This window comes from Chionomys nivalis, chromosome 1 (assembly GCF_950005125.1).
Source record: "Chionomys nivalis chromosome 1, mChiNiv1.1, whole genome shotgun sequence".
NCBI lineage: Eukaryota > Metazoa > Chordata > Mammalia > Rodentia > Cricetidae > Chionomys > Chionomys nivalis.
In genome coordinates, this window is record NC_080086.1 from 174384640 (window position 1) to 174408380 (window position 23741).

At 43.3% G+C, this 23741-nt stretch overlaps 1 protein-coding gene across 1 annotated transcript in view; it reads right to left on the minus strand.

Moving 5' to 3' along the window:
- Positions 1–23741, minus strand: part of Snd1 (staphylococcal nuclease and tudor domain containing 1) — a 408394-nt gene that overhangs the window by 90152 nt on the left and 294501 nt on the right. The window contains exon 16 of the mRNA XM_057771546.1: positions 3256–3365. Within this exon, the coding sequence (XP_057627529.1) occupies positions 3256–3365 (110 nt within the window). The remainder of the gene's footprint in view (positions 1–3255; positions 3366–23741) is intronic.

Consider the following 23741-nt stretch of genomic DNA (forward strand, 5'->3'; position numbering starts at 1 on the left):
AGCCACTTAGGAAAATGGGACTGAATGGTGGCTGCAAATGTCAGTAGTTCTGTGCATAAGGAAAACATGGTAATCAGGTCTCAAGATATGGGAGAAAAGCTCTGCCGTCCCTTTCAGGCTCTACTTAGGGGATGGGGATGGAAAGGCAAGCAATTTCCTACTCACTCAATATAGAGGGAGAGACACATGAGGATCTGTGCCCTGTTCATTCAAAGCCAGGAATATATCCTCAGCAAACGGCACTGTTTCTCAGTGTCCACACCCTGAAAGTCAGCTTCCCATTCTTTTCTTGACAGAGGTCTGGCCTTGGGACAGTGACTATAATACTTTCTATTTCGACCTTTCTCTAATCATGAGGTGCTTCCACTTATGGAGAATCCAGTAAAAACTTTCCCTTAGTAATTCAGATTTATAGTATCTGGGAGAAAGCAGGCCAAGGTAGAGAAACCCTGGGCCCAAAGGAGATAAGGTGAACAAAGGTTTAAAAACTTAAAAGGGAAGGTGGGATAGAGCCAAGGACAGTCAGATTTTTAAATACCCAGTTATGCTCGATTATCAAAGGAATAGGCATAAGCACAAAATCAATGCTCAACTGCCACAGAGCATACATAGTGACATGTGGCCCGGGGGCCCTGCGCCCCAGCTCTCCTGCAGTCACACAGGCAGCGTACCAGTGCCTGGACCTCTCTCCTTCATCTCTGGAGGAGAGGAGGGCAAGAACGTTGCTTTCTAGGTGTCTTATGGACGCAGGGAATAGTAAACAAACAGCACTCTTGCTAAATGGCCCTCCTTTGATTCTCTTACCATTCAGAAACCAGTTTTCATCTAAACTATGAAGGGAAATGCCCAGGAGAGTTGGCTACAGCTGGCTCCTTCAGTCAACATCTTAAATTATTTGAGGTTTAGGCCATACTCCCATTTCCTCTGGATAATGACCTTTCAAAACAGTCTGACCAAGTAATCATATCAGCTGCTAAGACAATGCAGAACGTTTGTTATAGACAGACCCTAAACAAAGGGCTATGAAAGATTAGGTCACTACAGTCAAGGAAAATAAATATCAACTTCGGATTAGACTAAGGTTATACAAACATATATATGGTAGAGGCATTAAAGAAAGTGGAGAAAGTGGCACCTTTTCCACCAGTAAGTATTAAATATACACAGATAAAGGTAAGGCCACAATAACCAGGAGACTCTGGCACCCAGGTGCCAGAAACAAGGCCAAGGAGAAAAGCCATAGGGGAAACAAGAATTGAAAGAGAAAGAGAAAGGAACATGGGTGGTTCTCAATCTGTGGGTCTCAACCCCTAGTGGTGGTGGTGGTGGTGAACAGCTCTTTCACAGACTTGCTTAAGACACTGATATTTACATTACAATTCATAATAGCAGCAAAATTACAGTCATGAAGTAGCAATGAAAATGATTTTATGGTTGGGGTCACCACAACATGAGGAACTGTATTAAAGAGTCATAACATTAGGATGGTTCAGAACCACTGCTTTAGGAGATGTCAGTCAAAACAAAAAAAAGTCAAGTCAGGTGAGATACAATATACAGATCAACTTCTCACAAATGTCCCAAGGCTTCCTCCCCTATGCAAGCATACGAAACCAGCAATAATCTGATGGTACACCAATCTTACGACTTGGAAGGCAGAGGCTGACAGACCTCTTTCAAGGCTAACCTGGTCTACATAGTGAGTTCCAGGAGAGTCAGAGCTACAGAGTGAGCCCCTATCTCACTGTTACTTCCTGTGATGCCTGCAGGTCACAAGCCACAGTGGACTCACCTGCTTTCTGAGTTCCTGTGTAGCACAATACTGAAAGGTCTACACAGTCAGAAGGAAAGTCTAAATATTTGCCTCTTCCATCTCATCTCCAGGTATTAGAGACAATGGTATGGATTCAAACATTAGTGGAGGGTAGGGGCGGACACTGCTATCTTTAAATGATAAAAATTCAAGCTATAGTGTGTGGTTACAAGATGTATGTGTAGTGGCAGCACCATGTGTCACCATCAAGGACCTCTACTTTCAAGTATGTGCACATCTTAACAGAGAGGATCAAGAGTAATGAAAATGAAATGAGCCGATTAGTGCTGCACACCAGCCACGGCACACCAGCCACGGCACACCAGCCACGGCACGGCCAGCACAGCAGAAGTAGCATCACCCAGGAAGCTGCAGTTGATATTTGGGAAGTGGAACAGATACCTCTTGAACAGAGATGATTCAGGATTTATTTGGCCAAATTCATTTCTTTTACTCAAACAAGAAGGCAAGTTTGTTAGGGTAATCACAGAGAGCAGGAGTACTGAGTACTGCTGAGTTTAAAAAGTGGTGGGACCTCTCAGAGCCTGGGCAGCCCAACAAAGCCCTTAGGGTTGAGCTGTTCTTCCGTAGCTCCCAACGTTAATGTAATGGCTGATAGTTCAAAGGAAATGAGCTGCTAGAGTCTTTACCCAGGTGTGCCCAATACCGAACATTCTGAAGCCCCATATATCTGCTGTCAAGGATCTGGAGTGAGCCATGAGAGTCCCTAGGAGCGCACAACTGCAGCTCTGTGCATACTCTCTAACTGAAGTGGTTCAACAGACCTGACTAAGGAGGAATCAGGGACAGAGGCAGGTCCTAATCCTAAGCCTGTCCAAGGCACACTTCCCACCATTCTTTGCTTGTGCTCATTTAGCAGGATGAATGGTTGGCATACTCCTAGAAAGAAGATATATATACCTGTTGACGAAGATGAGTAAAATTAGCAGGTAGAAGGGCACCACGGCAGCAGAGAGCCCAACTCGTGCCTGCAAGAGTCAGCCCAACAGGCAGATACAGAAATACAATTAAATTAAGTCAGAAAACCCACTACAGAAAATGCAATTACTCAAAGATACAAATAAATGTTCAAAGAAAATTGGCCCCTGACAGGGTTAGTCAAGCTTCTAAATCCAGCTGGAGGTAGGCAGCTCAGGCTAATTCGCCAAGGAGGAGGACTGTAGAGCTGAAGTTCTCGGCATCAGGATCTTGGTTGGGCTGGCCTCATGTGCCAGGTTATCACGAGAAGGAATAATCTGGGGGTGGCTGACCAGGGCGCAAAGAAATACAATGTGGGCAGACACAGGAATGGCTCATGGATGGCAAAGCTGGGCAATGGAAAAAGGCGACAGACCTCATCTCTGACATGGCAGCAAAGGCTGAGATCCTGGGGGCAGGACTGTGTGCCCCTCCTGCAGAGGAAGCTACAGGAAATGGCCTACCTCTCGCTGCAGCACCAGCTCCTTGGTGAAAAGTGTGGCTTCCTCACTGAATGGCTCTCCTTCCTGCACCAAGCCTGGTAGGTTTCGTGCTCCTCTGGGACATTCAATGCCTGTATTGAGAAAAAAGAAAAATCTGTGAGAGAGTGTGCAGAAACACTCCTCACTCCACCACTCTCAACCAGGAAGGAATCCTCACCATGGCTCCCCTCTGGCCCTTCCTGGTTTTAGCCACTGCTTATAGAAAAGGCTTTCCTCACTGAAATCCCACTGCCAGCCCAGTCATGGGCTGCTAGGGAACAGCTGCAGCTGGCTCCCAGACACCTCCTCCTTACTCTCTGACTTTATGCCAGGATCCCAAGTGTTAATTCAGTGTCACGTTCCTTTTCAAATAAACACCCTCTCTGTCCTTAGGCTGTGCTTTGTACACTAGTGTACTACCAGCTTTCATTCAGAATGAGAGGGAGAAAAAACCAGAATACTGAAGAATGAGTAGGTGTGTAGTAAGAGATACCGGCTCCACATCCCATTTTATCATTTATTATCTTCATGGCTTTGGCTAAACTACTGAACAAAGGCTCAGCTCCCTTTGTTGAACAGATAAAATACATCTACTTTTTAAAGATGCTGTATTAGCCCAGGAGAGAATATGTGTGCAAGATACTAGAACAAGGCTGGCTATTTCAGCTTTTGATACCATCATCTTTATCATTCTTAGCAATTCTTACACTTTGACTCCCACAGCAAGCCTATACCATTCATGAGCACAGAAAACTGTCCCGTATACTTGTTTCCAACGATGGTACACTGTACAAAATACACACCTACTGGCAAATCTAGACTGCCTTTTCTTTCTTCGATTCAATCACTCATTTTGAAGATACATTTATTACTAAGAGTAGTCATAAGTGATAGATCATAAAGTATGTTGTATTTTGATGTCTGGATAAAACATAAATATTTCAAAGTAATTCAGACTGCAAATGTAATTATGAAGGAGAAACTTGACCCAGGTAGAGACAGACAGGAAAATAAAGTGATGACAATCCAGAAAAAGAAAAGTGATGAAAATTTGTGTCCCAGTTTCTGACCTCTGCTGGTAACCGATTCTGCGATACTCTAGGGAACAGAACACTGGCTCCACATGCTTACGAGTAAAGCTGGTTGTTCCCATTTCTAATACAGACTCAAGATTCCCAAAGCCCAGAAGAAAAGGAATAGGCTCCATGTTTGGTTCTGAGTGGCTAGGCTTCCCGTAGTAGGGATTATGCAAAATGAAGCACTAGGTGGTAGTGGTGGGGTACAGTAGCAAAAGAGAGACTGCAGCAACCGACATTTTCTAATTATGCAAAGACGGGATAGCTTGAAGGCCCTATGCCAGTCGTGTGGTTGCAAGATCAACAGGGCTGCTTCTCTCCCTGCATTTTAGTGTCTATGAGAGGAGTAGAAACTTGATTTTCTAAAAGACAGCAAGAACTCCAGGGGCCAAGAACCTCAGGGAGAGATGAGGCTAGAGCAAAATGGAATGAAAAATAGTCCATGTTTTTCAAGACATCAATAGCCAAAAACACTTTTCATTTTAGATCTGCAAACTAAGCAAGAGGAGAATTGCCAGGGAGAAAAATAAACGATTCTGCTGAACTATTTTGCCACATACCCGTAGATGAAGCATTGCTGCAGAGACAAGAATAATGCAAAAGTAAGTGTTTGGTCTGTTGCTGATCCCAGAACTGGGGTGCTGTGAGGTGGGTTGTTATGTACCAGGGACCAGAACTGGGAGCATCAAGGTTAGAAACTGAGGGATGGGAAGGAATTTTTGTAATAAAAGGGTCCCTCAAATCTCAGAATCTCAATAGTGAAGTACTAGCTTTAACCCATGTCACCGTTTCAGTATTCTGAAATAGCAAGCAACCAGTCAAGCTGCCAGGACCTCAGGATCAGCCTATGGGATCCAGATCACCAGATAATGAAGTTGAGGAAACACGACATCTCGGTGGATCCAGGTAGTCGGGCAGATCAAGCAGAATTGCCTTTAGACAAGGGTCCTTTGGGCCTGTGAAACAAGTTCACTCATTCTCTGTGCACGAAAAGTAAGTGTCTTGCAGTTGCTCTCCATTTCCTAGCAGCCAGGCTTCAGCTAATCCAGAGTAAGAAGCCAACATTCACAACAATGCAAGTTCACATGGGCAAAGGAAGAAATCTCTCTTGGATTCATTTCCTTTGAAAATACTCCTGGCCAAAGGGCAAGTGAACACCAGGTGGAAGACTACAGGGACAGATGGGAGAAGCAGAACCTGCTACCAGGCCAAGGTTTGCAGGCAGAGGTAGGAGAGCAGGAAGAATCTCACAGCACCTGCAGATAAAGGCTAGTGTAGGCCCAGGAGATGGTGCAAAGAAGAGAAACACTTTTTGCCATGTCTCACAGCCTGAGATCAATCCCTGGAACCTATGTGGTAACTGGAAAGACTTCTGTACACACTGTCCCTTGATTCTATACCCACGTGGTGGTGTATGAGCATGGGCATGGACACATACATACAAGCATACATAGATAAATCAACATGGAGGTCAGAGGACAACTTGAAGGAACTGGCTCTTTCAATTCAGGTTGTCACATGGCAGGTACCGTTACTCACTGAACCATCTCAGCAATCCCACATGTGTATTTGCATATAGCATACATACTTAGATATAGTCAAATCCCCACAAACTGGTTCATCTTGGCTAAATGCATAGTGATAGTCTACTGTACTGTAACCCATTAAAGACAAAAACTAAGAGGTTTTGTCACTGGATTGAAGACTTGAGTGGGTGGCAACACACAACATGAAAAACACTGAAAAATGAGAAGCAAAGACAAGACTCGAAGGTGGGCAGACCCCCGTGGCCTTTGAGCATCCAAACCAAGGGTTTATCAGGTTCCAGACTTGCTTTTGTGTCCAAAGGGATCAAGAAACAAAGAATAGTGTCTGGTGATGAACAGGACAACACCAATTTTAACCTATAAGACCCAGGAAGTGGCTGGATGCTGCTGTGATCCAGGTGAACACATCGAGCAGGAGGTGGTCTTTATCCCCTTCTGCCCAGGATCCATAGCACAAGGCAGCCCAGAGTGCATTCCACCTTGTCTGCTGAATCAAGGCCTCTGCTGCTGGGCTACCATCCCAACCGTGCTCCTTTCTCAACAATAAAATGGACAGGAGAAACAGAGACTTCCCAAGCTCTGGAGTGCCTCAGACTGGAGACAGGGAGTGAGTCTTAGAGACTGTCTCTGGCCTACGTCTGTGGTTCTGAATCCTGCACATCACTGCTAACAGCTGCCTTTCCTGGTAACACACTGGAGAGCTGTTGCATGCTGATAAGGTATGGCCTAAGTTGTGTCTCCAATGCTAGAGGTACAGAGTAAGTGCCTGTCTTACCCCTGACCGTGACAAACCACACAAGAAGCAAAAATATTTTAACTTGAAAAATCACCATACCTAAGAAAAATCCTAAGCATCTTTGGGAATTTTACTTCCCTACAATGCATTGTGGGGATGGCATGAGACGGTATCTTAGGTCTGGAAAAGGCTGGTGAGCCATATACACTCTCTGCAGCTCATAAAAACCTTAAGGTCTATCTACCTAAAGGTAAAACTCATTATTTTTTTCATGCTTTTTGTGGGCTTTCTAGCAAATGAATGGTTGAACAAAATTATTTGAAATAAAACACAACATAAAAGAACATTTGCTTGATTTTTGGAGGGCTGAGGAGGAGACATGATGTTAGGACATCATGACTCTGGCTTCTGCTTTGCCCCTAAGAACTATTAAATGTCACCAGCTCACAGCCTCTGTCTCTGATAGGAAGGTCTACAAGGTCTAGCACAGTCATAAAAATCCTACAATTTTCAGCATGTCCTTTTGAACACCCAAGACTTGACTTTTGGAGTAGAGAGTGCTTCCTTTCAAACTTAACAGGCTGGGCTGCAGCATAACAATCTATTAAAAAATTATACACTGAGAGACAATGACTAACTAGTGCAATTAACAAAAAAAACCACTTTGGTCAGTCAGTTTTGGAACAAGAAGAACAAATTCTTGCTAATGACAAGATAATGGCCATATAAGAGATTCTATTGATGGTCAAGTAAAGGTTATGTATCACTCTGAATATTTTAGAAAGTATGTTAAATTATGTGATAATTACGCTTCCAGACTTAAAGTGTGTCTGTTCTTTCTTGTATTGCACAACGAGAACTAAGGGGAAATATGGCCAGTTTGCTTTGTGTAGAAGTGACAGCTTCCCAATGACTGTTAGTCCAGCAAAAAGTCAGGCATTATCAGAGGGAGAGAGAGATAGTGGAAACAAAAACCAATCTGAAGGATTAGTCAGTGGTGCTGACTGCTTGAACACGGCGCTTTCTGCTGCCCTTGCCATCAGAGGGAAGAGAGCAGCAGTCTGCCTGGGACACTTATACATCTCACAGCTCTCCTATGCCTTCCTCCTTGCTTCACGAATGTTGCACTAGCCCGGACTAGACACTGTGTTGGAGGGTAGGGGCATCGGTGTGAGAGGAAGACTGTGCTCGTACAGCTAAGCTACCGGACAGAAAAGCATTCCCCTTTACTACTGTTACGGCACATTAGTGGTGACTGAATTAACTACTTCAGAGTTGTTCACTGTTAACAACTGACAGACAGATAAGTGCTCATCTCATCTGTGAGACTGGAGGCTGAATGCTATGGCTGAGTCAATGGTGGGCTTCCCAGGCCCAAGCAGTGATGTGCTCCCCACACGATGTTGGTATTTGTTCTCATCACTCCACAGCTGAGAACGGGAAGCAGAAGTGGGTAGGAGGGATGGACAGCAATAAAACCGTCTCCTAATAAAGACAGCGGATGACAGGTGAGCAAGTATGACCCTTTCTGGAATTGGGTCTGCACGTGCCATGTGTAAAGCACAAGCCTGCTGAGGAACCACAGGAAGCAATAAGCCACAAATTTCCTCAGACTCATCTTCCAGATTCTAGGACCCGTGAGATGTGATCCTACTTAGGATCCCTAAGATGTTCCTATAAATCTCCCTTCACTACCACCACGAGTTATGGGAGTCTAGTATTTCAACAGAAATAAAACCGAAACTTACATAGAAATTGCTTCTGAGGGTGGGAACTGTGTCATATTCAGAGTTTATTTTTTTCTACACCAGACACCCAATACATTGTCAAGCAACAAAGTAGCTTCTCAATGAGTGTTGAATGAATAAGAGTGAAAAATTCTGAGAAAAAGAAGTAAACATCAAAAGACAGAAATGGCAAATTCAGTCACCACTAAGGTGCCTTATATAGTAGAAGAGGGGATACTTCCTAGCTGGTAACAGCTTTCTGAGTTCAAAGTCTTTTTCATTCAGACCCGCCCCCTTCCCACATAGTGTCTGTAATGGACTAGATAACATTAGCGACAGGGAGGAAGAAGGCTTAGGTGAGCTGAGAATTTCTAAAGGTGCCAGCAGGCAGAAAGCAAGTTCTGCTGAATGTATGGGTCTGGAGTGACCCATTTGGAAGACAGAGGTGTTTTTCTGGATAACAGAAGAGGGGTTCACAGAATCCTTAACTACAGATATCCCAGTCTCCCACGGTAACATAACACTTCCAGATGAGATACATAGCATAGCTACACCTATGTACCCTAGAGTGTCACATTTGAGAAACCAACAGTGAGTGGCAATGTCTGAGATGCTGGGGCACAGCAGAGATGTTTAGTTTTCAACACAACAGCAATGCCCATGTATGATCAGCACTGGAAGCTGATGTGGCCACATGGAAATGCAGAAAACTGGAGCCCTTTCAGAGAGCAGGAGAAAATGACTCAGGGCGGGGAGGCCTGCTTTTAAAGGGAAGATAAGAGTGCTAAATCTGTAGAGCTCAGCTACGCGGTGACTAAGAGGGTGACACGGGAACAATCTGCAAATATTTGAAAGGTGTAAACACCAGAAAGGAGGGGATGCTTAGCCTGAGAGCAGGGCTATAATTATTAGGGGAAGGAAAATCTGGACAAAATATTGGAAAAACAGTGTGGGGATAACTACTGGGTTATAAATAAGTTTCCAAAATAACAATGAGAATGTCGTTATTGAATCCTGAAGCTGAGAGGTGTTCAGCCATCCCTTTCTTACAAAGAAGCTCACACCAATCAACTATGAGTTTACTTGCTACATTTAGGGACAGATCTTAATAATAATTCAACTCTAAGTTTTTCTGATTTAAGTACTGCTGGCCCCCTGAAATTTCTACATAATTTTTGTTGATCTAATCACAGGAGACAGGAGTTCTGGTAGAAATTTTAGAACAACAACAAAAGGCTTTATCTACTAGGAACATGCCTGGGAAATAGCTAAAGTGGGTTTGAGTACAGACACAAGGGACAGACAGCTAGCACAGAGAAAGCAGATTGTCTAATTGAGTGGGCCATCCTCCTCTCTAGTCTCTAAAACCCCAGGCAGGAATGCTGTTGAGTTTTCCAGATGGAAAACTGTGGATCCCTCTTTCTTCCTTTTATATACACAGCCCCCTGGAGGAATTGTCAAGGACAAGGCAAGGCAGGAGAGAACACCAAAATAAGCTTCCTGTCACACTGATTGCACTTCAATACCTTTGCCTGCGTTCCTGCTGCTGCAGCTACTCAATTTATAATCCACAGGCTCTCCGCAGAGTTTTTACCCCCAGATTCAATTAGTTCCATTTCTGTACCTTCCCGGCCCCTTTTCCCTGCCAACAAACACAGTGAAAAAAACCCCAGTATCCATAGACAGCACAGCACTTCAACTGTGAGCAGAGACTTGGGTGGGGGTGGGGGGAGTACTTTTAGACAGAGATTCCCCTCCTTGGTGCTAAGAACAAACCCTCAGCCATTCATGACAGGCAGAGGCCACCTGCTTAGTTATAAGGAATATGGTTACCACTTAAAAACTGAATCAGTTCAAGTTGTTGGTTCTCAGAACTGTTACACATCTCATGTACCAAAAGCTTGCTTTAGGTTCTCGCTCATAGGTTTAAGAGCCACTGGGAAGTCTTAAGCTGCAACACTGCCAATAGATCAGTTAAAAATCAAGAAACAAGAGGTAGCACACTTGGTTTTCAGTTTCACATTCCTAAGATGGTCCAGAGAGAAAGGGACCAGCTGGCTCTAAGAGTCAGTTCTGTGTGGTATCAGGCCTCAATTTATATAAAAAGTTCAGAACTAAAAGTCAGGATTTTACATTGCCTCAAATTCTTTATTCTCTCCCTTTTCTCTAAAGACCTACTTTGTTTTCTCAGGGGAAGCTAGAATCCTGTGGACCAATTCTGAAACATGCCACTGCTAAAGCTTTTTCAATGATCAGAATAAAGGGATGAAAGAAGAATGAAGGGATCCTAATTAAAGGGATCAAACATCTCAGGTAATTGTAGTCAAGGGAGTCAGAACTGGGCAGGAGCTAAGAATGAATGCTTTTAGTTCAGAGTTCTTAAGGATAGATTTTTATTAGGTTGTTCTGGGTTTGCGAAGTTTGATGCATCTGTGGAAAGACTAGGGCCTGGAGTTAATTGGGTACAGGAACAATAAGCCCAAGCCTTGACAATGCAGTAGGAACTGCAGCTAGCTCTGAAGAAAGGGAGGGGAATAAGAAGGAAGAATCCTCAGTCGGTGGTGCAGAGCGGGGCTGTTAAGCTTACTTTACGTTTCTCTGGTAGAAGTCTTAATGGAGGCCTTAGTCTGTTAATATATCCCCATTCTGTTGTCAGCTGAGGAAAGGGACACCCATTTTTCCACCTCTAGTACATGGCACCTGGTGGAAGCTTGTAATTGTTTGTGAACACAAATGCCAGGAGGAGAGAATCTAGTAGAAATAATATAACAAACCTGCTACATCAATCTCTATTCCTGAGTTTTGTATGCATCAGAGTTAACACTTGGAGAATTAAAGAGGAATTCTAGTGATACTTATTTCCAGGACTTCAAGGTGAGCTTGTGCTAAATGCAAATCATTGGTCATGGTAAGTGGAAGAGACAAGGAAGGGCTGGCTTAGAGGCTTGACACTAGATTTCTCATTCTCAGTCTAGCTGGGCAGAATGCATAACCGGCTCCTCAAAACCTGATTTACAGCCAGCTTTAGACACCGAAGAATCATTCCCCAAAGGGAGAAAAGCTTTTCAGATGGAGTTGGCATAGCAGATAACAATCAAGCCTGCACTGGAACAACCTTTTATAATTCTACCTATTGCAGAGCAAGATCAGAAAACAACTGAGTTTTAAAGAAAAAAAAATTCTTCCTGATTAACAAGGCCTTTCTCTTCCATTGCACCCCAAGAGCATAGCTTAAAAAAAAAAAAAAGTGGCAGGCTGTCTCCAGGGTGTTTTGGGGAGGAGGCTAGACATGGCAGGCTCTGGGCTCCCATGCTCATTGACTGCTATGAGCAGCAGCTGAAAGGATGCTCCTGTCAGCTAAGTAGTAGATGAGAACGACTGGGCATGGGATGATGTGGTACTCTCTGGTAGGTCCATCCTGGAATTTCTCTTCATCATCCATATCAAAGACACTATCATTGTATTAGCAGGCAGAAAAATGAAAAATTCTGAGGTCAAAAAGTAGAGCCACAGTAGCCTTCCAAGTAACAAGAAGGCTCCTACAAGGCGCTGGCTTTTATGTAACAGGCTGTGGAGACAGCATTCCCCCAGAACCAACATCCTGCGCCTGAGCAAAGAGGGGGAGTTGGTTTCTATGAGAACCTCAACTTTGCTTTTACTGACTTATTTTAAACATGGAACTTTATCCTTGAATCAAACAGAACTTAGATTTATTTTTCTTTCCCCCCTTTCATTTCTGGTACCAAAGGGTTCCCTGTCTTAGTTTCTTTTATCCTATGCTAATTGGTAACAAGAAAAATTTGAATTTACCATCCAGACTCTGAAAGAGATTAGCTTCAGGGTAGAGAAAAAGCCACAGGAAGTACCCACGTGGCTCTTGCAAGTACAAGCTTCCAGAAGGTGTTCTGGCACACACCTGGCAGCCAAATGTAAAAGCTACTTACTCGCATAAATTTAGAGTGACTTCCAAACCAAGCTGTGTTGTGTTATTTGAACAAAATGGTTTTGAGATGTGTTCAGTGTACTTCCAAACTATTGCCTTTCTTGAGCTTTCACTCAGTGAAAATTGCTCTGGGTTCCTCCTCTTGAGGAGAGTGAATTCCAAATGTTTAGAAATTAGTATACTTAGCTAGCAGAATAGTGGAATAAGAAAAACAGCTACTGTCAGAAATACTAAGGCCCATAAATACAGAATGGATTAAAAAAGAAAACCAAGAAAATTGAGAGAGAGAGAGAGAGAGAGAGAGAGAGAGAGAGAGAGAGAGAGAGAGAAAGAGAGAGAGAAAGAGAGAGAGAGAGAGACCTTTCTCTTACTAACTTTAAAAGAACAAGGAAAAGAAAATAGAGTCAACATCCAGGACACAGGAAAGCAAAGGCGTGCTAAAGAGACAGTGCTCTCCAAGACGACAGACTGACTTCGGACACACAGACAGAGCATGTCCTGATGTGTGAAGCAGCTTGAATCCTGGGGTGTAGGTAAAGAATGACATTCCTTTTCCTTTTCTCTGGAGACAGAGTCCTTCTTATGTAACCCGGGCTGGCCTGGAACTCATGCTCTTCCTGCCTCTACTTCCCAAGTGCTGGGGTTACTACAGTCTTTGTGCCTGTCCCCACTCCCTTCTTTCTGGATTACCAGACTCTGGAGCAGGGGTCAACAGCCAATGTCCTGAGAACTGAGTCTACCCACTACCTGTTTTTGTTATTTCTAGATACAGTTTTACTATGTAACCCTAACTAGACTAGAACTTGTTGTATGCACCAGGTTGGCCTCTAACTAACAGAGATCCGCTGGCTGACCCACCAGTTATTTTTGTTTAGCTTACAAATTAAGATATGGTTTTCATTTTTGGGTGGCTGAAGACAAAAAAAAAATCAAAAGAGTAATATTTGTGGTATTTGATAATCATAAGATTCCAATTTCAGTGTCTATGAGTGAAACTTCGTCATAAGATGGCCACATTCACTTTCTATCTATATGGCTGTTTTAATGGTACCAAGACAATTCGACAGTGTGACAGAGACCATAAGGTCTAAGAAGCCTAAATTATTTATTGTCTGTCCCTTTATAGAAAAGTTTGCCAGTGTTTATTCTCAAGGATGTCATTTACTATATAAACAAAATAAAACAAGAAAACTCTCAGGCAAGCAGAGGGCTCACTTTCTACAATTACAACAACAGACACAACAAACAGTAGGAACAGTGTAACTTATACCACTAGTGAAAAATACACAATCTAGAAAGTAGAAGAGGACAGTGGCTAGGCAATGTTCATAGCACCTCATTACTCTTGCCTAGACCCTGTCCTATGGTAACCTTTGCCATCAATGTTCCTTGTATTCACGAATCAGATCTCCCCATGCAAATCATGCACTGCCAGTTCAAACCCGGAGTGTATATTCCATAAGCCTTTCTTTGTTTCCCACCTCCTGCCACATCCACTGCACAGAAGTTCTTGCTCCTACAGCTTTATACTCAGGTTGCCTTTCTAAGCACAGAACCAAGAGGTCCTATAGATGTCCTGACAGCACTCTACACTGTGTCGATCCCTCAGAGGGCTCCCCTCCTCCCCAGGTTTCTCTAGTTGTTCCAGCACTCAGGGCTGCATGATACGTCTCCTGTCATGACAGTCTCATGCAGGCTAGCCCGGCCTGAAATAGTCAAGGATGACCTTGAAATTCTGATTCTCCCATTCTCCCCAAGTAATAGGATCGTAAGTATAAACTGCCACACCTGGCTTTATGCAGTATTGGGGATCAAACTGAGGGTTTTGTGTATGATAGGCAAGCACCCCCTTGCCTTTTCTCTTTATTTTTTTATTTTATTTTATGTGCATTGGTGTGAGGATATCAGATCCCTTAGAACTTGAGTTACAGACAGCTGTCAGCTGCGATGTGGGTGCTGGGAATTGAACCTGGGTCCTCTGGAAGAACAGTCAGTGCTCTTAACTGCTGAGCTATCTCTCAAGCCCCCACACCTTGCTCTTTTGAGACAGGGTCTTACTATGCTTACTATGTAGTCTCGGCTGTCCCAAAACTCTCTGTGTAGACCAAGCTAACCTTGAATCCACAGATGTGCTGCCTAGTGCTGTGATTAAAGGTATATACCACAACCCCCAGCCTTGCCTCCTATGCATCCCCCCTATGCATCCTCATTCCTATTCCCATCCACCCGTACCTTTCCTTGTGGTGATAATCATGGAGAACAAGCCTCCCAGAATCCTGAACTGTCCTCCCAACAACACTAACCTCCATTTCCAAATGTCTGAAAGAGATTCCCCCTTGGGTGCCCAGTTAATACTTCAGATCCAGTGCACCTAAGCTAAACTCATCTTCAGCTGCTCCTCATCCTGTGCTCTCTCCATGCGGAAGCATCGCTCACTGCTCCTTCTCTCTCCGTATGAGCCAGTGGTTTTCCTCTCTGCCCACCTTTTTCCTCTATAGAGATTTTTCATGCACACAGCTACCAGAATAATCTTCTAATGCTCACATTTTACTCAAAACTCCTGTACTTCACCAAATAATATCAGAATTCAACAATCTGACATTCCAGGCCCTATAAGACTGTGTAATTCCTTGGGGCCATATAGAACCTCTACTACCCATCTGACAGCCTTCACATATTTGAAGACACAACACCTACCTTTTCTTATCCTTACGTCTTATTTTCTCTAGGATAAACATTCTCAAGACCCCCACGAGACAAGAGTTTTGATTTCCTACTATCTCATTCTTTTCCCCTTTTAAACTTACATAATATGAAGTCTTCCATCTGGAAATATCTTTCTGGTTGATTTAATTAAAAAGGTCTAAAGGGGTGTGAATTGTACTGTCGGGAGCATTTTCCTTTTGCACTACTGAGAGTCAGGTTCAGGAGTTTAGAGATGTGTTGCTTTCGGGAAGACGAGGGGGCAGGGAAGGTGGAGATGGTGTCTGATTCTTGCCCTGCTCTGGGCAGGAAGCTACAGTGATAGAGCAAGACTTAGCCAGCTGAGGAAAAGCCCTCCCTAGAGGTGGGAGAGGTGGGACCTGTCATCTCTAAGGCTTCTGGCCTTCACTGGCTCCCTTCCCAGTCCATTTCCATCCTCATCTCTCAGCAGCAGCCCAAGGCACAGTGGAGACCCTGGTGGTGTTGTGACAAGTAGCCTATTCATTTCCTTCTCTCAGTCAAGCTCTCTGGGGACAAAAAGGAACAGCAAATCCAAACTACTGCCCAGAATCCACTTTGCAGAATTCAGAGAAAGACTGCTCTACCGAAACAATTATATCCCGTTTGGAAGACCTGAGGGGGAATGAAAAGGATCTTTAGTTTTCACTGGCGCCGAAGCACTGCAGTGGAGACCATCTCAGGCACCACTGCAGCCAGTGCTCTGGGAAGGAAGGCAGAATGTGCACTTAGTAAGGCTTTAGCTCCTGTCACAAAGGAGCGACAGGGCACAGAAGTATTAGGATTTGAACTGTGTCCCTGGACAGAAAGCTCCAATTGGGAAATGAGAGAAGAGGCCAGCAAGAAGGAAGCATCAGATAGCAGCAAGGCAGCTTCCTGAGACGAACCTGAGCTGATGGGTTGTACCTGTCCGTCCATGGCCAGAAGACTGCCCTAACCTAACATGCGTACCACTCAGGACACACGAAACAAGTGTGTGTGGGGTGGGGTTGGGAGGGATGGTAGTAGAGTTCTTGGGGCTGCAGGGAGAGTGAATTTCCTGAACACAGCTCTCAGTCCAGCTCATTCCCTGATGATGATGCCTGATGCATAACCATAGCCAAAGAGTGCAGGTGCGGGGTGTGTGTGTGTGTGTGTGTGTGTGTGTGTGTGTGAATAGGAGGCAAGAGCATGTGTGAATGCACACATGTAAGTGCTTACTTACCCAAGGAGCGAGGGCAAAGAAGGGGAAGAAGAAAGTATGGGAAGAGGGGCTGAAGAATAGGACTGGCCTTTCCTAGGGCTGAAATCAGATATGGGATCCGAACAAGGGAGATGGTGGCTGTCACAAAGACCCTGGTCACTCAGAAAGCTTGAGACCAGACTGTGCCTACCTATCACAGGCAGAGTGGGAGAGCCTAGAGAACAGTGGACTAGGACAGCCATACCTGGTCATCATTCCTGGGGGAAGGGTTATTCTCTTCTAGGCATATTCCAATGTCAGGAGTCATGTCCCCCCAAAATTATTATAGGAATCACCGCCGTGAGGAGTTTTGCAGAGAGCTCCACTTCCCAATTGTATTGAGAATAGTCTTATTGACAAAGCCTATCCCACACCCAAATTAACTGTTAACAGAGAGCTATCTGTTAAAGGAACCCGCCTCACATTCCAAACTATCTAGAGAACTAGGTGTGTCAACTCGTGACTTCCTGACCAAGGAATCGTGACCTGACCGATCGTAACCTCTTGGCCTACGTGACGGGTATGGACCACGTGGCAAGATCCTGTGCCCCAGCCCCCCAAGCTCCTCATCCAGGGGCTATATAAGCTGTAACCATGACTCTAATAAACGAAGGCTTCGACAAATATGCTTAGCCTCATTCCTCTTATTAGCCCATGTCTTTCAGGTGGTACCTCTCCGTGACCCTGGAATAACTGACCAGCCAGGCAGGTTACAGACCCTAGACAGAGTAACCCGTCAAGGCGGTGGACATTCCAAAGTCTCATACTGTATGCCTGTTTTCTCTCTACCTCTCTCACATATGTAAGCAAGCAAGCAAGCAAGCAAGCAAGCAAGCAAGCAAGCAAGCAAGCAAGCCAGCAAGCCCACTGCTTCTTCTGAGTTGTTCCACCATCCACGTCTTTTCTACTATTCTATGCAAGAAGCTGGTGACAAGACCCCTAGAGTATAAAGAAAAATATAGCGCTACGTATCCTTGTGGAACCTTGGAACTGCATGTTATATGGTAATGTTTGATGCAATAATGTATTTGATGTAATAAATACATAGGTTTGACTATTAAGATAATTAATTATACGTCTTTGAATAAAACAAAGCAAAATAAAAATGGCCACTCTTGGACAGGTATCTTTCTGGGCTTTGCCTTCCACAATTTAGCAAGTATCTGGACACACTATGGCCCATTAAGGCTTCCCTCTAGATCAGAAGAAGGCGATTAAATCTCTGAACATGAAATGCTAATTCTAGGACTATATAACCACGCATGCGTCAGCATTTCCACCCCAGGCAGCTTTTCTAGGAGGTACTAGTTCCTGAATGGTAAAGAGGACAGCTGTCAGCAAAGGGTGGGCTCAGTGAGGCCAATTCCACAGCACAACAGCCACAAGAAAAACAAAACCAAGATAAGTGTTTCATATGGAGGCTGCTAACCATAAGGTCACTAAACTAGAACATCCTTTGTTTGTGATTCACCCAGCCCGAGCAGAGAGTTGTTCATGCTGGAGTAGGACAGGTGGGTGCTTGGTAGGGATGTCGTCTAGCCAGCCTGGAGTGTCAAGCTCTGTCAATGATGACTGGCGTGTTCTGGACTGCCAGAGTATGAACTTATTATTTCTCTGCATACCCAGACACCTACCTGCTCCACACCTAGGGAACAAGAAAGCATTAGATCTCTCTTGCAGAGGCAGTCTGGTGAACACACAGATATTCACCAGGGATCTGCAGGGCAGGCAGGAGTGAGAAACTGAGAAACTCTAAGGGATCACGATGGATTGAAACCACTGAAATGACTTTGTGTGTTCAGAAAGGGTTGGCATTTACTATTTGTTAGGGTCTCTACATTCTTATTTCCCTTTTACCAATGCTCTGGCAGAAATGTTGGAACATATTAATCTTTGTAGTTGAGTGATATGGTTTAAAATACTGCAGGGCTTGGCTGCCATTCCTTTCCCTGGGGTCTCAAAATAACTCCACACAAATCATCTTTGCTAAACACTCACTCAGTCAGCTCTTCTCTGCTAGTGCACACACATCTTATGTAAGGGAAGAAGCCACCCAGCCTGCTGGGAGATAGTGGCACTCCCAGAGGCACCTAGAAAGAACCTTACAAATGGCTTAGCCTAAATTCCTTCTTTATTATTAAAAGAGGAGGAAAGTAGAAATTAGAGCAGTTCAATGACCTATACAAGTTCACATAGCAATCAAGTACAGATTAGAAGCCCTATCTTTTGACAGGCGGGTGTTTCTGTTGGATCTTGTCAGTTCAAGCTGAATGCACTTCATTACATTTGTCTGGAGTCCTGATTTATCTTGTAGAATTCTGATTTTGGGTATCTGTTCCTGAATCAAGAGATAATCTGATATTGTGGACCTTTGAAAAAACATTTCAGGTATTACATCCAAGCTCACATGTAATTAAAAGGGTTCCAAAGTGCACGAAGATGCCCCACAGCATATTTGAGAAGAAATTAGCATAAAAAGTTACAACACCGTGAATGTTAGCTTCTGTTGTGTTGGGCATTGGATCAAGTACTTTTGAAAAACATGTACCTTGCTATTTAATGCTTAGAGCAATTATAATTTGCACATGAGAAAAAGAAGGCAAGGATAAGTTAAATAAAGGATATGCCCATAAGTCAAACCTATTCTGGCTACTCTAAAGCTCATGTTTATGGTGAATCGTACTGAAGAGCCCCCTCAACATGTGATACAGCATAGAATTTCCAAAGTTGGAATTTGTAAGAGACTCTTAATTATTTTATTCCAACTTTCTCATTCATATTCGATGAAAACCAGGAGTGAATGGAGCACCCTATTACACCACCTGCTTCTTCCTACAGAGCATGCTTCTGCATGAGTGCTCAAGAGAACACAAAGCAAGGTAGCTGTCCAGGCAGACATGTGGATGTCTGAGCCGTAGTGCATGTGAAAGGGTGACCACTTCACCATCAGTTCACCTCCCCACCAACTATTTACTAAGTTCCTACTGTGTTCCAACTGTGGAATTCGAATTTCCAAGGTAGCAGGTGCAAGTTTCAAGGCTGGATGTAGCATGTGAGCATCGAGGAGGAAGAAATGAGTAGACACTAGCTAGAGGAACTCAAGCATGGCCACGTGAGGGGTCTGTGTGTGCTCGTGACGTTTCCAATGACAGAAAGACAGTCTAGCATTTGGAACGCAGGACAAAGGTAAGAAAAACTCAGTCTCCCTCTGAGACTATCAATGTGGCCTTTGGGGGTAGAACAATTCCGCCCCGTGGAAGATGTCCTGTGAACTGCTGGATGCTGTCATCTTAGTTGCCCTCGGATACCACAGGAACACTGGGAACACCAGTGAATCAATTTCACCTCTGCTCCCTCTGGGAAAGCACAAAAGGAATTCTGTTGTTCTCTTGCTTCTTGACCTTAGGAAAGTCCTGGCCTCAGAAAAACATCTGTATTCCACAGATGTTCTTCCCAATATATTTCATTATAATTTTACAAACATAAAAATGATTATTTCAACTCTGTATAACCAGTATTTAAACATAACTTTTGAAATGATATCAGTAAGATTCAGTTTTAATTAAAATTGTGAGCTATCTCAGAACCATTATCACAGCATTCTTCTTCCCTCTGAAGAAGTCTAATCATCAAGTCTTGTGAGCAGAAATTCAAAAAGAGCTAAGGGTTAAAAGTGGGCTATTTTATAATCACCTACATCTTATAATAACTCTTATGGAAATGGCTTTTACTATATTAAATATGTATACCAAATAACATGTCACTCTGGTGTTGAGATAGCTTCTAAAACAGAGTGGATGGGTTAAAGAGTTGGAGATACTGGGCTGACAGGAGGTCAAATTTGTCGGCAGAAGAATAAAGAATTTGTCTCAGTGGAAGATTGGAATTGAAAAGCTCAAAATACTCCTTTCAAAAACAAAACAAAACAAGACAAAACAAAAACCACATTGTTCTGACTTCCAAAAAGGACAAATCAAATGAATCAAATTGGTCTCCTCCCTCTGTTCCTAAAGAGGCAAGGCAGGAAGTGCTAGAGTAGGAAGTACCGGTTCCAGCCTTAATGATGCTGTGTGACCTTGGCCAAGCAACACGTTCACTGAGCCTCTGATATTCACTTGTTAAATGGCAACAACAGCCCTTCTTGAAAGGCACCAGGATAAGCACCCAAGGGGATGAGGTAGGGGACATGGAAAAATACCATGGAAGAGGAAGTGTTTTATACAAATGAACCCTCACGGAGAAGTTTTCCCTTAAGTTTTAGCTTACTTACTTAATCACACTCCAAGTCACTATCTGAAAATGGCCATACTCAAGCTCATGACTTCACTAAACTCAAGAGTTACCTTTTGGAAATATTTTTAAGGTTAGTTTCTTAGGAGATGAAGAGTGGTGATAACCAAATGTAGAATAAACCAAGAAAAAGTAAGTATGGATGGGTACAATACATTAAAAAAACAACTTGATTCTAAAGGGCATGGCAAGAGTAGACAGGGGCGAGCTGCGATGAGCAGGAAGCAGGAAGAGCAGACAACAGCTGGGAACTCAGGAAGGGAGGGAATCAAGCCGCAGCCTTTCATGCTCCTGGAAACATACAGCGGGGATGACAACAATGACAGCTACAGGAAAGCAGAAATCACATTCCTTGCTGATTTTCTCCATCATCGTTTTGGCAAAATTAGTGTTTCTTTTTTTGTTTTTTGTTTTGTTTTTTTTTTTTAAACCACCCCCATCCCTGGCAGTATCAATGTGACACAGAGTTTTCTCTCTGGAAGCAACATTGAGGAAATCTGATTTTATTGAAAATGGGAGTGCTATCTCCCTAACCTGGAGATCAGCTTTTCAGCATGCTCTCAAGTTTAGACCTCCTGACTCTCCAGTCTTCCCGATCTCCAGAAAAGCTGTGAGGCTGACCAACGGATCCCCTCGATGTTTCTGACGGCAGAAGGATTCTGTTACTCATGGGATAGCCTTCATAAGATGAACTGCTTATCTAAAATGCCACCTGGCTCCTCTTTTGAGAAATCTGTAACTCTAGCCTTAACTTTGCTTCCGCAGTCATCATCTATGTTGGCCAATGAACACCTTGCATCTGGCGTCCACAGTCACCTCATGTGCACAGACTCACACATACCTATACACACTTAAAAATAATTTAAAAAAATCTTTAAAAAATGGTGCTTCAATCTCCTAGATGGAGTCAAAACATAATCATTTTGTCCTAAGGCTATTTAACAACTTAAGGAAAAACAGGCCCAGGAGAGTGCTGTCAAAATAAACAAGAAAGCAGCTGCTGTTGTAACTTGAGGTCAAATATATTTTATTCCAGTTTTCTAAAGACTCTAAAAGATTACAGCGGTGTTGAACTGATGCCCACTACAGCTTTCACTCTGAGGTGAGGGATTATCAGTTCAGCAACAGCAAGCTAAAACCATTTTATGCTAGAGTACAAAATGTAGAGTGGAGACCCCAGAGCAGCGGGCTTTCAAATTGTGGGTCATGAACCTTTAGTAAACCTCAATCCCCCAAAATATTTATATTATGACTCATAACAGTAACCAACAGTTAGAAAGTAGCAACAAAAATAATGTTATGGTTGGGGTCACTACCACATGATGAGCTGTATTAAAAGATCACGGCATTAGGAAGAGTGAGAACCACTGCTCAAGTGGATGAAATCCCTGCTAACGCTACTAACAGTTTGTGACAGAGGTAAGCCCACTTCTTTTCACCGGGTCTATTTCCTCACCTACAAAATGGCTGAACAGACTACAACATTTTTACGTCAGAGTGCTGTCAGGGTTGCCTATGGGACAACTCTACAAAATAAAACATTCTGGACGAGGTTGTTATGTCCCATACCATGACCCAGGATTAATATAAGGAAAACAGAAAAATGTTAGGAAACACAACTCTCTCTTACAGATCAATTATGTGTATTAACACACATGAACACAACACACACACATACATGTGTGGACGAAACACAAAAGAATCTTTAAAAGTAGAAACCAGAAACACATCCTGCTGTGAATGGGTTTGTCTGCATCTGATCAAGGTTACCCATTGCCATTTGATGAAACATGCTCTTCAGTATTTTCTCCATGGAAGGATGCTGCTCTTCGCCAAAGAAGCAACTCTTTGCACATGTCAAGAGAAATATACACATATGTACAAAGAGTCTCATTTCGTTCAGCTTCAACTAAGCTCATGTATTCTTTAGCAAACACTTCTCTGTTTGATTTGTAGTCAGCTTGGTTACCCAGCACTATTTGGGTTTCCAGGCTTAATTTATTTGATTATATTCATTCCCGCTCCCCATCTTCCTTCCAGCGCAGCAATTCGAAGCAGTAAGAGAATCTATCATGTTCCCTTATGCAAAGACTTTTTCAGCTTTATGTCAGCAGTCTGGAACTACCTTCTCTTTTTACTAACAGTAAGAAAAGGCACTAATGTAGCTATCATGTTTTTCTACACCATTGCTATTTTCTATTTCTACTACGTAGTATGATATTAATATGCTACAGGATCAGGTTCTACCCCTTACAGAAGGAGCTGAGACAGGTCAGGCTGGTCAGTTTAGGAAGGGAAGCCAGCTTCTAGTTGAGATGGACCACTGCACATCTTTGCTTCCCAGTAGGTCTCCAAGGCCTGCTGAGAGTGGACACTGACATTTGTGTTGAATTATTCTGGTTAAGAAAATGGGAGAGAAGCTTGCTTCAATCCAGGCCTTCTTTCTGCTTTCATAAGCCTGTGAAGATACTAAAATTGAAGCATCAGAACAAACAGAAGCTGATGATGGCAAGAGAAGAAAATGAGGCTGATGAGATGATCTCACATGGCAGAAGTAGTATTCAAATTCTGGTGGTTTTGGCTCTAGATTTTGCTTTCCTCCCTCCCTCCTTTCTCAAAAATGAGTGCTTGTGCACTTTTTAACAGTAGCAAACAATCAAGAATTTAATTTATTTGTTTTGTGATCATCTTGAAGTTTCTTCTATTTCCAAGCTCACTTTTCATTTAGCTCAGAATGAAGCAGTCTAAATCTGGATCCCAATATCATGCAGCTTCATTTGTAAAGACTATGCAAGTAAATGCCATTTGTGTTTACTGTATGAAAAAAACCTGCTACTAATTATTTAAAAAATATACCTAGGTAGCAATGCTCTCCCCTTAGCCACAGTTATCAACAGTCAGATGCAGTCCAAATATGTTAAATGAAAATTTCAGAAATAATTCATAAATTTTATACAGTATAACAGTGTTGAATCTCAGTACTGCCCAGTCACTTAGCAGCCAACACGGGGATCAGGTTCGACTGCTTTGGTAGTGCAGCACAGTGTTCAAGTAGTCCTTATTTACTTAATAATGGCCCCACAGTGCAAGAATATTGATGCGGGCAACTCAGATATGCCCCGGAGATGCCATAAAGTGCTTCTTGCAGATGAAAAAGTCAAAGTAGAAAGACACTGAGAGAAAAAGGGGAAGGAGGGTTAGAGAGA